Raw genomic sequence first — 15,428 nt, 5'->3', positions numbered from 1 at the left:
CGGACTAAAGGGTCCTGGGTTCTATTCCCGTAAAGGGCACATGCCCAGGTTGTGGGCTTGATCCTCAGTAGGGACCATGCAGGAGGCAGCCAATCAAGGATTCTTGCTCATCATTGATGTTTCTATCTCCCTCTTCTCTGAAGTCAATAAAAGTAAATTTAAAAAAATGCAAACCCACAAATTCAAGTGTTCAAAACCCTGTAGTTTTTTGTTTTTGTTTTTGTTTTTTTTTTATTGTTGTTAATCTGACCAGCAATCAAACCTTTAATTTAGATACATGCCCTTGACTGGGAATCAGACCTTTGACCATTTGGTGCATGGGTCCAATGTTAGGAAGAAAACAAAATGAAGAGCCCTAATTATGGTTCTTTCTTTTGTATATATTATGGCTTTGAATATAACAAAGGCTAATACAGTGCCATAAGCAACATTTATATAAATTTACAAAAATATAGTCTATTCAAACTGTAAATCAGCCCATGCATATATCAATAAACATATTAATAGAAGAGTTTCATTCATGCAAGGTTTCCTTAAGTCCTTAAAATGAGTCTTCTAGGTCTACTGGACTCTCTTACAAAATGCTTACCTTGGTGATGCACTTCGCTATCTGAAATTTGTCTTTTAGAATTTTTTTTCTTATTACTCCTATGTGAGGAGGGATTGGCCAGCGATGACCGGCCAGAAGACTGTGGTGTAGTTTCAAAATCAGATGAACAATAATAGTAATAATGTTGTTTGTCTGCCTTATTTTCTTGGTCAGTGTCTGGACTTCTTTCTTTTTCCCCCATGATTTTGAAAAAAGTCTCTATTCACATAACTTCACAGATTCCTTGGTCCAGAAAAATCCATGACACGCCTGAAGAGAACTTAGAACTTTTTAGTCTTTAGATCCTGGTGAAAATATTCACATCTGTTTTCTCTATGTATCTGTAGTCCACAATTCACATTAGCAACCAGAAAAAACACTTTTTCTCCCCTACAATTAACAAAGGGGGAAGAAAACTCATTATATTTTGTGAAATCCATTTTTATAGGTAATTACCCTGAAAGACTAAAAGCAAAACAATATACTACTTACATTTTTCAAAAGAGGTGATAATATAATCATCTATGTTTTCACACAATCATATTTATAGTATTTGAAGAAAAGACAAACTGTCATAGTCATGATAGAGAACATGTAAAATGCCTGACATATAATTGCTTCTGGATAAATATTAATTGTATTTGACCCCCATAAATACTAAGATATGAATATAAATATGCAAATGCTGATTTTTAAGAGTTGAATAACAACCAGTTGTTTTCTTTGGGGGGAGGGGATGGTAAAGAACAAGCCTGCTAATAGGAACCAGGAAAAATATCTAAGATTGACTACATAAAAATGTAAAACTGTAGCATTAAATGTTAATCAAATTAAAACATTTGAAAAACATTTGCAACATGACAGAAAAATGGTTACCATTATTAACACATAAGAAAATACTCGTACCACCTCATTGGAAAAACAGGAGCCCAAAAGTTAAATGGGCAAAAACATGTTAAGACCCATAGCAGGCAATACAAATGATAGGCACATAAAAATATTCCACCTCAGATACCTTTTTAAACCTATCAAATTATCAAAGATTTTTCAAAACAACACTTCATGCTGCTATCAAAATCCATAGAATTCTTGGGAAAATGTTGGCCAGATAAATTAAAAATTTAATTATGCTTCTAACCTTAGATCCAATAATTCTAATCCCAGATACCAATAACCCTAAAAATAGGGGGAAAGTTATGTGAAATGTTTAATGAAGTACATTTAAAAAAGGGTGGGGCGCCCATGGCAGGGTTCTTTAGTTGGTTGGAGCATTTCCTGTGTGCACCAAAAGGTTGGAGGTTTGATATTTTTCGCTCACATTGATGTTTCTCTCTCTCCCCATCCTTCTTTCAAATCAATAAAAACATATATTTGGGTCAGGATAAAAAAAAATTAAAAATTTTTTTAAAAAAGCAATTTAAATGTCTAACCACTGTGCTATAATTAAGAACAATATTGTACACACATGTCAGAATGGATATAATCAGTGAATCAACAAACAACAAGTACTGGTGAGGATGTGGAGGTAAGGACTCTTGTGCACTGTTGGTGGGAATGCAGATTGGTGTAGCCACTATGGAGAGCAGTATGGAGTTAACTCAAAAAATTTAAAATGGAACTGCCTTATGACCCAGCAATTCCACTTTTGGGAATTAAGCCAAAGAAACCCGAAACACTAATTCCAAAGAACATATGTACCCATATGTTCACTGCAGTGTATTTAAAATATAATATAATAGCTAAGATCTGGAAGCAACCCTATAGATCCATCAGTGGATGAGTGGATAAAAATACTGTGGTACATTTACACAATGGAATATTACTCTGCCATAAAAAGGAAGATCATTTTATCCTTGATTGACAGCATGGATGGACCTAGAGAATATTATGCTAAGTGAAGTAAGCTAGTCAGAGAAAGACAAGTATCATATGATTTCACTCATTGTGGAATTTAATGAACAAACTTAACTACCAAGGAAAACAGACAGACTTATATAGAGACCAGGCAGACAGCTCTGAGTGGGGTGGAAGGGAGTAATGAGATTGAGCAAAAAAGAACAAAAAAATAAGAACTCATGCATGTGGAAAACAGTGCAGTGATGGTGCAGGGTAGAGGGAGAGGGGTGGGTAGAAGTGGAAGAGTGCAGAGAGTGGCTAAATTTTAAAAAGAACAATATTGTAAAAATCAATACAGCATATCATCATGCAGTTGTTAGAAATGTTTATAAAAAGTTTGTGTTAATAAGCAAAATGTTTATACTATTATAGCAAAGAAAAATTTAAACAGGTATATACAATAGAATCTCAGCATAGTCATTGAATAAATAGTATTCAATCAGAACTCAGAAACTGAAAAAATATTTTCAAAACAAAGGGTATATATATATATATATATATATATATATATATATATATATATCTCCCCCAAAATATTGCCTTTCTGGGCAACATGAATTTTAGAAGATTTTATCTCTCTCTTAATATGTTCTTATTTTTTAATAAAATGAAATTAATTATTTTTATAATTACTATATTCTTTTTAATAATTAGAAGAAACAAAAAATCCCACTGAGAAAAAATTAGTGTTAAAAATGATAAGGGATTTTAAAAACTCTGTAGTCCATACTTGAATTAGAAGTGTAAGTATGGATTATGATGGATTTTATATTAAGAACTATCTCCTAGTTCTGTCCATTGACAAAATCCTAAAATAAGGAACAAACGAATTGCAAAGAACATTCCTAGCACCCAGATGTAGTGTCTAAATACTATTTCCCTTTAAAAGAAACAAATGCTCCTACTAAAATATATCATTCCACATTTGAGGGAGGAAACATATAAGATGAATCTACAAATCTAAAAATGTGGTTACACCAGAAAGCAAGGAAATTATCAGACACCAGATGGAGTGTCAAAAGGGCTTAAGAGCCAATGAAGAAGCTCATGATAGCAAAAGATGGAACAATTTCAGCATCATTAAGAATTTCATCAGCAAAGGATTAAAATATATCAGAAATGTTTAAATACATGGGGTCATATACTACTAAAAAAACAACAACAACACTAATTAGCCCTGGAAGATGTTAGGGAACCAATTTACACCTGACAATTGATGTAATAAAGAGAAAAAAAATCAAACACATATCTTGCCTATTTTGTTACAAGCTGTATTTCAAAAATAGTAATAGCTTTAATTGGAAGTATTTCTTTACAGAATCATTCTAACAAATGAAAAAGAAAATATTAGAATGGCAAAATTAAAATATTGTCATTTTGTACCAATAATGAAATAACGATCACTAATGTCTGCTAACGCCACAGAATAAAAATAAGCAGATACTGTGTGCCACCTGGTAGGACATAAGGAGACCTCTGAAGTAATCTGCTTCCCTTCAAGGAAATATTTACACATTTAAAAATTGTCTAGGCCTGGGGTTGGGGAGAAAGGGTGAGCTAGAAGGGGTCAAGAAGAGAAAAAATTGGATATATGTAATACTTTCAACAATAAAAATTTAATTAAAATTAAAATTGTACAGAAAAAAAGGACGATGGACTAGAGCAATTAAATGAATTCACCACTTATCCGTATAAAGCTGGAGAAGTCACCCACTTCTCAATCTAAATTTGAACCTCAGTTTTCTAATAGTAACTTCTTAAGAGAATTATTGTAATGATTCAATGGGATAATTCAATCACTATCATACAATAAGCACTCAGGAAATACCAACAATTTTATTTACAATTCAAACATAGAAGATGCTCAGTTAATTCTGATTCATGTTCCTTGTAAAAGTCTTTCCATTTTAATTCCAATATAATTAAAAGTTGATTATATGGAATAGATGAGGATGATTTGATTTATATTCACATAGCAGAAGTAGCTCAATCATCTAGTTAGAGGTGCCACCTAACTTTTCATTGCAAAGAATCCACAAAACATTACCTGCCACTCATCTTATGCATAAGCCCATTTTCCATCCCAAATATATGCATATAGTTTAAAAAAAAATTGCCTAGCCAGTGTGGCTCACTTGGTTGAGCATCATCCTATGCACCAAGAGGTCTCTGGTCAGGGCACATGCTCAGGTTGTGGGCTTGATCCCAGATAGGGGGTGTGCAGGAGGCAGAGAATGGATGTTTCAGTTTCTCCCTCTCCCTTCCTCCGTCTCTAAAAAAAAAAATATCAAAACCATTTTTTTTTTTAAGGAGATATCCATTGCACCAATATCCAAGAGTCTTGATTCCTGGGGCAACTATTTTTATGGCTTCTACTTTTATGCTTACATATGTCTTGAATTAGCATGTTTACACTATGGAAGATGAGGATTTAATTAAACCTCAGTGTAAAGGGTTACAATATGCAATTACATGTTGGTTATGCAGGATTTTCTCCTTAGAATTCCTAATTGTCCTCCCCCATCCCTCCCCAATTGAAAGGAAAAGGCATCGTTCTATCACCATGGACATCTACCAGTTTGTCATTCTATATACAACCTAAATTCCACTCCATTCTTCCCCTTATAGATATTTTTTGTGGAGACCTGTGATTTTCTATTCGAACTTAAACCAATTACTTTCTAGATTTGTTGGACTGCTGTCTTCTGGAACTACTTTTATTGTGCTCATAAATTAATCCATCATTTCTAATAGCCTATGCCAGTGGTTGGCAAACTCATTAGTCAACGTGAGCTGCATGTGGCTCACGAGTCTCAGTTTGCCAACCACTGGCCTATGCCATAACTTTATAAGTTTTCATATAATTTTACCAGTCCAAATCCTCAAATACCCTCTTCAGAAAGGGTGTATGAGTTAGGAGAGGTAAGTGTTCTAAGTCCTCGCATACCTGAGAATGTTTTTATTTTGTCCTCATATTTGATAGTTTTCAGAGGTTCTGAATTCTAAGTCATTTCCTCTCAGAACTTTAGAGACTCTGTTCCACTCTTCTAAACCTTCAAATATGCTTATGAGATGTGAGTCATTCTTTTAATCAACATTTTTTTTTAGCCCTACTTAGCTCTATGTAAGAGCAATGACAACAAAAAATGCCTTCCCTAAGGGTGTTTACACTGTAGTTATGCTCATCTGTTTCTCATTCCTTTACAGGTTATCTCCCCCCTTTACCCCCCCCCCCCCAGGAGCTTTTAAGATTTTCCTTTTTTTTATACTGAAACTAGGGACCTGGTGAATAAATTTGTGTACTCAGTGAGGGGGGGTCCCTCAGCCTGGCCTGTACCCTCTTGCAGTCTGGAAGCCCTTAGGGCACATGTGTCAAACACAAGGCCCGCGGGCCAAATCCGTCCCGCCAGGCCTTGCAATGTGGCCCGCACCGCGCTGTCATCACTGCACTCCGCTGCGTTTCCATCACAATGACAGTTTATGACTGTTCAGTAAACCATTCGGCCCGCGATTTAGGCTGGATTTTAGATTTTGGCCCCTTCTCTGATTGAGTTCGACACCCCTACCTTAGGGGATGTCCGACTGATGACAGGCCTGTGGGGAGCAGGCCTAAGCTGTCAGTCAGACATCCTTAGCACTGGTGTGGAGGCGGGAGACACTCCTGCCACTTCTGTTGAGCTCACCAGTCATGGCCCTGGCTTCTGGCGCACTGACCACTAGGGGTAGTTCCTGTGTTGGGAGTCTGCTCCCTGGTGGTCAATGTGCATCACAGCACTGGTTGTTCTGCCATTTGGTCTATTCTATTTGCATATTAGACTTTTATTATATAGAATTTCATAATGATGTGCCTAGATGTGGGTCTTTTTCACTGATTGTGTTGACCCATGTTCTCCCTCTTCCTTTTGATATGGAAACTTGTATTTTTAGGTAGCAGAAATGTTATATAACCTTTTTGATAAGTGACTCTCTTTACTCTTTTTGAAACATACTGGTTAAATTAAGATATGTTCTCTTTTCCTTTTTTGTACTATTCTCAAAGAGATTTATTCAATTTATCTTCTAAACCACCCAATTGTTGTTTTTTAATTTATGCAAACATCTCAATTTCTAAGAACTCTTTCTTGTTCTGGTTTTTAAAAATAATTATTCTGTTTTTACTTTCCAGAGGCAATGTATTTTCATTTCTCTGAAAAAACTAAATAGACCTTTTGTTTTAAGGTTTCTTCTGATCCAGGAATTGTTTCATCTGGTGACAGTTTTTCTGTTTGTCTCAGGTTTACTTTATACTAGTGGTGGGCAAACTGCGGCTCACGAGCCACATGTGGCTCTTTGGTCCCTTGAGTGTGGTTCTTCCACAAAATACCAAGTGAGGGCGTGCGCACTTCATGGCCCATGCGCAGAAGTCAGTTTTCGGCTCTCAAAAGAAATTTCAATCCTTGTACTGTTGATATTTGGCTCTGTTGACTAATGAGTTTGCCAATCACTGCTTTATACTGCTATTCTGTTTTTTGTTTTTTTCCTTTGGAGGCAACTTTTGGTTGTCCATTGATATTTAAGAAAGAAGAAAAAGGAAGAATGAATGGAAACCATGTACATGTGAGTTGGGGACTCCCTTTCAGCTAGAATGAAGAGGGATTATCTCCAGACACAAATGTCCACCTGGGCAACTCTTTTCCGTGTGCGTGCGTGTGTGTGTGTGTGTGTGTGTGTTGCTTGTTTTTTATTTCCAGAAGAAATTAACTCTACATTATGATGGGAAAGGGAGGGAAAGGTGTAGGACAGGGAATAATTACACTGACTGTCACTGTACATTGGTATTGGGTAGGAAAGAAAGCAAAACTACCTCATATATAGTTTTCAATTATTCTTCCTTCCCATTTTCTTTCTTTTTTTTTTAAAATATATTTTATTGATATTTTACAGAGAGGAAGGGAGAGAGATAGAGAGATAGAAACTTTGATGAGAGAGAAACATCGGCCAGCTGCCTCCTGCACACCTCCTACTGGGGATGTGCCCGCAACCAAGGTACATGCCCTTGACCGGAATCGAACCTGGGACCTTTCAGTCCACAGACCGATGCTCTACCACTGAGCCAAACCGGTTTCGGCTTCCTTCCCATTTTCAATCATCCTTTTCTTCTGACTTCAAATCCAAAGATATCTGAAAATCTGTTTGATATTCTGTTGGATACATTAAATCTGTTTGCTGTAGTTTCTTCTTGAATATTTTAGGACATAGTTTCCTCTGCTCTTATCTGTTTCATCTATCATTACTCTTTGCCTCTTTTAGGAATGTGTTGTAATTGCTAATCTGAGAGTACACTATCATTCCTTCAATGCTATAAGTTTGTTCTCCCCCCCTCCCCTTAATATTATTTTAACATTGTCTCCAAAGACAGAGAAAACAAATGCCTATGGTCAGATCTACATCACTCATAGCAAACATGTCATTTTTAAGCCAATTATTTCTAACAATTATTCTCCCCCTTTTACAACTTGATAAAGCAATCACTTTTCCAAAGTCCATGAAACTGCTATTCTATTCATGTACCCATTAATTCAAGAAAAAATTACAAATGCCATTTTAGACAATAAGAAAATCAAGATAAGCAAAAATATACTATTTCTCTAGGGCAGTGGTTGGCAAACTCATTAGTCAACAGAGCCAAATATCAACAGTACAACGATTGAAATTTCTTTTGAGAGTCAAATTTTTTAACCTTAAATTTCTTCTAATGCCACTTCTTCAAAAGAGACTCACCCAGGCCGTGGTATTTTGTGGAAGAGCCACACTCAAGGGGCCAAAGAGTCGCATGTGACTCTCGAGCCATAGTTTGCCGACCACGACTCTAGGGCAGGGTCTGGCTCTTTTATCAAAGAGAAGCCATGAAGAAAACAGTCACAATAAATTATGTATGGCCCTAGCTGGTTTGGCTCAATGGATAGCGCATTGGCCTGCAGACTGAAGGGTCCCAGGTTCATTTCCGGCCAAGGGCACCTGCCTGGGTTGTGGGCTCGATCCCCAGTAGGAGGCGTGCAGAAGACAGCCAATCGTATACCATACTTGTATTATCCTGTACTCTGTTAAATTCTTTATGACAACAAACAAGTAGTATTCCTTAGAAAAGATAGCAACCCAAAAATCAAAGCCTTCCTAGAGAATAGAAACTTTGGCACCTGTGAAAAGACACTTTTAAAAATGTGGTCCTTAGTCCTTATAAAAAACATCATTGTATGGCTGACAGAGCTGTCAAAAAACATTTTAAACAAGCAAATAGGCAGAAAAAAGTTAACAAGTTAAAAAAAAAAGACATGAAATATTAGACCAAAAGAAATAGACAAAGATGAGATAATACAATTATTAGAATAACTACTGTTTCTTATAAATTTATAAACACAAAGTACAATAGCTTAATAAGATTACATAACAATTTATCACAGGTGAACCCTTGGGAATCATCCCTTTCTTTACATAAATTAAGGAAATTAAGGCCCACAAGACAAAGTGACTTACCCAAAATCACAGTTTATCTTAAGATCTCAGAACTAAGTAAAACTTGAAATGGACTACAAGCTTTCTGAATCTTAATTGGGTGACCTATTCAATATTTCACTATCAACAATCATATGAGAACTACCTCATCTGTGAAGCCACCTTCCATCTGCAACCATCCCATACTGTAGTCTAGGGGTGTCGAACTCAATCAGAGAAGGGGCCAAAATCTAAAATCCAGCCTAAATCGCGGGCCGAATGGTTTACTGAACAGTCATAAACTGTCATTGTGATGGAAACGCAGCGGAGTGCAGTGATGACAGCGCGGTGCGGGCCACATTGCAAGGCCTGGCGGGACAGATTTGGCCCGCGGGCCTTGTGTTTGACACATGTGCTGTAGTCCTCTCCCTGCTAAAACTGAAGAGCTAAACCTCTCACGAGTCTCCTTCCCCACACCACCTCACCATCTCAAAAACTGTGCTCCTGCAATTGTGTTCTCTCTACAGGATCCTTTCTGTCAACAAAGAGGCTCTAATAAAGCTGTCACTTGACTCCATGTCCTATTGCATTTACAACCCGATTTCTCAACTCCAATTTCCAATTAAATTTTTAAGCATAATCTATAATCTAGAATATTTCTACTTCTTTTCCAATTATTTTATTCTGAATCTCTACTTGTCAGGTTTTCATCCCCACTGAAATACCTTTTGTTAAAATAGACCACAACTTTTATCTTGGCTAAATCCAATAGCCAATTTTCTGTCCTATTCGACCCTGACCTCATAGCATTTGACACAACTAATCACTCCTCCCTTTTCTTGCTTAGCTTCCACAGCCATCTGCTTCCCTGGTTTTCTTACTATGTAACTGGCTGTCTCCTCTCAACCCCCTTTGTTAAATCCGTCTCCTATTCCTGATCTCTAAATGTTGAAATGCACAAGGCCTGACATATTTGTACTTTTTATCTATACTCTCTCCTTAGGTAATGTCATCTAGACTTCTTTTACCTTGACTTTCAGATTCACATATCTACCTTCCTATCTGACAACTCCATCTAAGTCACTTCACAAGTACATGCCCAAAACCAAAATTATGATCCACCACTCTTTCCTGCTTTTCTGATCTCATTAAATGGCACCCTCATTTACTAAATTACTTATATTGCAAATTTAATGTCCATCCCGGATTCCTTCTTAAGCTCATATCCCACACCCAAGCCATTTGTAAAATCAGGTGGTTTTTATCTCTAAATATATTCCGATTTTGATTGTTTCTTACCATTTCCACTGCTACTAACTTAGTCCAAGCCACCATCTTTTTCTCACTTGAACTTCAGCAATAGTCTCCTAATTGATAGTCTGCTTTTATCCCTGCTTCCCTGGTTACAAAATACTATTTGATACAATGATCAATTGGCCTTGCTCTCCTGTTTAATACCCTTTAAAGGCTTCCTACAGCCATCATATTCCTTAATCAAACCTGCAAATTCCTATAAGGTCTAGCCCTTGTTGCCTACTTCATCGTTACCTCATGCAACTCTTCCCCTCATCTGCTTTTCAGCCAAGTGGCCTCCATTTGTGACTCAAAGATGCCAAGCTTACTGCCAACTCACAGACTCTGTACTTGCTGCACCCTTTACTTACCTAGAAGAACTTCACAAAGATGGGTCCTTCTCTGTATCCTGTTCACTGCACAAATGCCACCTTCTCAACGATGGCCCCCATGACAGTTCTGTTAGAGTGAGTCCAGTCACTATCTTATTACTATTTTTCTTCATAGACCCTGTTACTGTTGGAAATAACTTTACATTTATTGTCTCTCCCACTAAATATAAGACTCATGAGAACAGAAATCTTTTCTGTGTAGTTCACCGTGGTAACTACAACACCATTTACTAATTTTTTCAGGAATAAAAAGTTATTTTGTAGTGCTATTCCAAATAGAATATGACTAGTTTCATTGTGTAAAATTTGCCTTTCTGTTTTAAAGGAAATGTTACATCTTCCCTCTTTCAAATAATTGCCACGAAGCTTCATTAAATCTCTAAAATTCCCAAGAGAAAAGTTAGCAAATCAAAGAGTTTTGCTCAGAACCATTAATTCATAGTAAAGTTGGAATATTATTATTGGGTTAATTTTAAATAACTAAGATGACCTAATAGGGCTTCAGACAAAATAAATTTTATTTATAGTTAAAAAAATAATTTTTATTTAATTAATATAAATTAGTCACAATATGTTAACTAAATAAAATTATTTTTTCTTACGAGTAAAGTTAGGTAGATTAATGAAACATTGAATATTTATATTCCATGTATAGTTCTCCAACTAATTTAAATTAATTCTTTGTGACCAAGAATGAATTGGTTAACAGTTGTTCATCTGTTTTCCCTATCTGTACTGCGGTAACTAGATAAAAGAAAAGAGAAAAAACTCTGAAAAAACTGTCTTACCCAATTTAAATTCTTAAGATGTGTTTATTTTCTAAAACGACCAAGAGTGCTATCATGATAATGCTAGAAAACATTGAATCTAACAGTTGGCATTTTTCATCCAAAAACAAACTTTCTTCCTAAAGAATGTCTCTAATAGTACAGGTCATACAAAACAGGTCATAAGAAATTAAGCTCCTTCAGTACCAGAATGTCTCCTTTATACACAGTTTCAAATGACTCAGGATATAACTCTATAGAGTCCAAAATTCCCATTTTCTCCACATCCTCTCCAGCACTTGTTGTTTGTTGATTTATTTGGTGGGAATGCAGACTGGTACAGCCACCGTGAAAAACTATTATGGAGTTTCCTCAAAAAATTAAAAATGGAACTGCTTTTTGATCTAACGATACCACTTCTGGGTATATATATCCTAAAACGCCAATCAGAAAGAATATATGCACCCCAATGTTCACAGTACTGTTATTTATAATAGCCAAAGAATGTATATGCATATATGCATAACTCATGGACACAGACAATAAAATGGTGAAGGCCTAGAAGGAGGGGGCAGGGTGAAGGGAGGCAAAGCAGGGATGGGGGAGATGAAGGACATCTGTAATAGAGTCAAAAATAAAAAAATAAAAAACGAAAAGTTTAGTTTTGAGAGGAAAAAAAAAACTTGTATAATATCAAGTAACTTCCTATCATTTCTCTGTGTTCAGCTTCTTTGTATAAAACACTGCTGCCTGGCTACCTCTGCTGCCAGCAAAAGAGCTCACACAACAGGTGAGATGAGTAAAATAAAAAAAGAGTGAAAAACAAAAATAAGTAGAGTGCTCTCCTCCAAAAGAAAAACATCCAAAGATAAAAATAAAAACAATATTGCTGCATTAAAATTGCAATTGCTTCTCTCCCACAAAAGATAAAAATGATTAGAAATTAATAAAGTCAAGTAAATTTTTCCATTCCTCTACCTATGTTCCAGAATATTCTTAAAGCTTTTCCTTATTCTACATTTATTTTCATGATACTACTCTTGCTTTAAAATCAAACTGTGCTTAGATTTTAAATATGGTCTCCTAGACTCTTGGCCAGATCACAGTAAATGCTAGATTTAAAATTTAAGGCATAAATTAGCCTCTCTTAAACAATGAATCCAATTAAAGCATCTTAACTTCTTTGAAACAATGGGTCAAATTAAAGCATCCCAACTATAGTACATATTCCTAAAGTTTAGTCAATCAAATAAAAACATTACAGAATATTCGCTCATTCATGAAATATTTACTGAACACCTAGTAAGTGTCAGGTACTGAATGAAGGATGGAGCTGGGGATACAAAAGTAAGACACAAGGGATCCCCTACCATTAATAAACTCCCAGCCAAGAAGAGAAAAGTAACCTAAGAGTGTAAGTACTAATGACAAAGGGAAGTAAAGGAGACCAAGTAAACTCAAAACTAAGATTAGAGGGCAGAAGGGAGTTTGGAAAGGTTTCTAGAGGCAACAGGGACTAAATGGAGTCTTTAGGGACTAGTAGAGATTAAGCACAAGTATGAGTTGGGTAGCAGGTTTATGTTTTAGGGAGGTGGGATGGTAGACAAGGTTAGTAAAAAAAAAAAGGCAGTTGGTGAGCGAGACCATATTGCAAGTAAGAGGAAGCAGCATGTGCAAAGTAAAAGGCATAAAGCTGCTGGCTTCAAGTCATCAGGCCACTCCCGATTACACTTAGGTAGAAATGCGGCCACACTCCAGGTTGTCTCCAGGATTACTCACCACACCTGGGCAAGCCTCTTCTTCAGCCATGCCAGAGGGATTTCAGTCTCTACCAAGGTTCTCTCCCCACGTTCCCCAGGCCCATGTTACTTTGCACAATAGTGAGCTCAGAGGGTGAGGATCGTGGAAACTCCGGGAGGGAGCACTGCGGGGCCCGGATGGAGGCCACCACACCACCAGCTCCAGCACAGAGCCTCCTGTATCTGCAAGGAGTTCCACAGGCCAGGGCCCTTCTGAGAGCACTTGCAGATGGTGGATGGCTTGCTGTCCGCCAGCTCATGTGAAACTAGGCACTGGTTTCCTTCCTGACACTCACCATGGCATGCAACTAAACTGCAGATAGTTTTACAGCCGTGTTAATACAGTGGCTACTGAACACTTGAAATGTAACTAGTAGAGCTGAGATACGCTGTTAAGTGTAAAATACACATGAAACTTTGAAAACTCAGTACATAAAACATCTCTTTAATAACCTTTTATATCTGTTATATGCTTTGAATTAGATAAAATACATTAATTTCACCTGTTTGTATTTTCTTGAGTGGCAACTGAAAAAAAAAATGCTAAATTATTTCATGTTTTAATGTTATGTATCTAACCCAAAAACATATAACAAATATAAAAGAGACCATTAAAGAGATATTTTTATGTTCTTCTTTATATACTGAGTTTTTCAAAATCCCCTGTGCATTTTACACTTACAGCATATCTCACTCCTTGGTCCTGCCAACTGTAAAACACCAGCTATTTAAGCGCCCACGCCAACTCGTCTATGCCAAGAAGGCCCACTTTTTTTTTTTTTTTTCCAACCCTCTTTCCTCCTCTCATTCCATCCCTAAAAGAAGTGTAAATTACACACACACACACACACACACACACACACACACACACATCCTTTAAGAACCTTTCCACTCTAACCATAGTCTTCACCTCTTATTTATGGGAACTCAAAGTTACAAAAGCCTCACTCACAGCCTCCTTTCCCATCTTCCATCTGCACAGGCCTCTGGGGTTTTAAAAAAAAAACAACGCCCAGCCCCTTCTCTGCGTTTTCTACAATTCCTCCCTTCTCTTCTAGAACCCAACACACCAAACACCTCCTCCGCTCCTCCGCCCCTTTCCCCAGCCCGCACCCGTGGGTGAGCCTACCCGCTCCCCCGCCCAGCTGCAGGCACTTCACTCACTTCCCCGGGACTCTCTGCTCCCGGTGCGCCCCGTCCTCCCGCACCCTAATCCTTTCATCCCTCCGCCGCCCCAGCGCGGCCAGCACGCTCCCACTCACGAACGCCGAGTCGCTCGCTCCCCCCCACACTCCATCCCACCCGGCCCCCCGCAACTCCTGCCGGCCTCCGCGCCCACCCCAAAGCCCACCGTCAACGCGCCCTGCACCCCCAGCCCCACGGGCCGACGCGGCGTCCCACCTCCTCGCCTTCTCTCTGGGGACCCACTCCCCGCCGGGACCTCGGCGTCTGGCCGCCGGAGAGCGGGCTGCGGGCCCGGCGGCAGCTGCGGGGCGGGCTCGGGGTCGGCGGGTGCGGGAGGTTTGGGCACCGGAGGAGGGGCGGGGGCGACAGCGGCGGGCGGCGGAGCGCGGCGACTCCGGCTCCAGGGCAACGGGGGCGGGGCCCAGACGCCGCCGCGGGGGCCGCAGCCAATGATGCTCGCCCAGATTCCCCATTGGTCTCTGCGGCCAGGTGGCCCATGCTATTGGCTCCTGTGGAACGGGAAGGCGGGGCGATGAGGCCAGGAGAGGGCGGCCATTGGTTAAACCGCTCCAGCTTTAGCGGCGACCCGCAGCTGGGAGGCACTTGGCGCCGAGGCTCCAGGAAGAGGAGCCGGCGGCCCTTTAAACGGAGGGAGCGAGGCTCCCGAGGCCGAGCGGGGTCCCGCGCCTCGGCGGGTGGACGCGCGCGGACGCGCGCGGAGGGGACAGGGGTTCGTGATCCCCGGCCTCGTGAATTGTGGACACTGGAGCCTGCGCAACTGAACACACGAACCAGAGTCTCGGGTCCCTTCGGGAAACCGACTGGCTTTACATTGGGGAGACATTAGAAACAAACACGTAGTTAGCTAGTGACTTCTTGGCCTGAGCCCTGAAATTGCTGATTTTCAGGAGAATGCGGAGTGTGTGCATTAATAATACACTCTTGCCTCCAGATCGTGGGGATTTGGCTTGAACGTGGTTTTTAGGTTTTGGAACAGGTTGGAGGTGGAAAGACATTAGGAAACATTTGCACACAC

At 39.0% G+C, this 15,428-nt stretch overlaps 1 protein-coding gene across 3 annotated transcripts in view; it reads right to left on the bottom strand.

Moving 5' to 3' along the window:
• The window catches only part of LCA5 (lebercilin LCA5), a 34,254-nt gene extending 19,486 nt beyond the window's left edge, over positions 1-14,768 (bottom strand). Inside the window, exons 1-2 of one of the 3 annotated variants that reach the window (XM_036413217.2) lie at positions 14,609-14,768; positions 590-979 (exon numbers count right to left, since the gene is read on the bottom strand). In XM_036413217.2, coding sequence (XP_036269110.1) covers positions 590-791 — 202 coding nt within the window. In that variant the 5' untranslated portion in view covers positions 792-979; positions 14,609-14,768. Of the gene's footprint in view, positions 1-589; positions 980-8,245; positions 8,313-13,710; positions 13,729-14,608 lie in introns of those variants that run through there. The other 2 variants (XM_045572943.1, XM_045572942.1) reach the window with 2 other exon arrangements.
• Between the last annotated feature and the right edge of the window lie 660 nt (positions 14,769-15,428).

The sequence above is a fragment of the Pipistrellus kuhlii genome, unplaced genomic scaffold (assembly GCF_014108245.1).
Source record: "Pipistrellus kuhlii isolate mPipKuh1 unplaced genomic scaffold, mPipKuh1.p scaffold_m20_p_5, whole genome shotgun sequence".
NCBI classification, from domain to species: Eukaryota; Metazoa; Chordata; class Mammalia; order Chiroptera; family Vespertilionidae; genus Pipistrellus; species Pipistrellus kuhlii.
The sequence above is the reverse complement of the archived record's forward strand: the minus strand, read 5'-3'. Positions and strand labels throughout refer to the sequence as shown.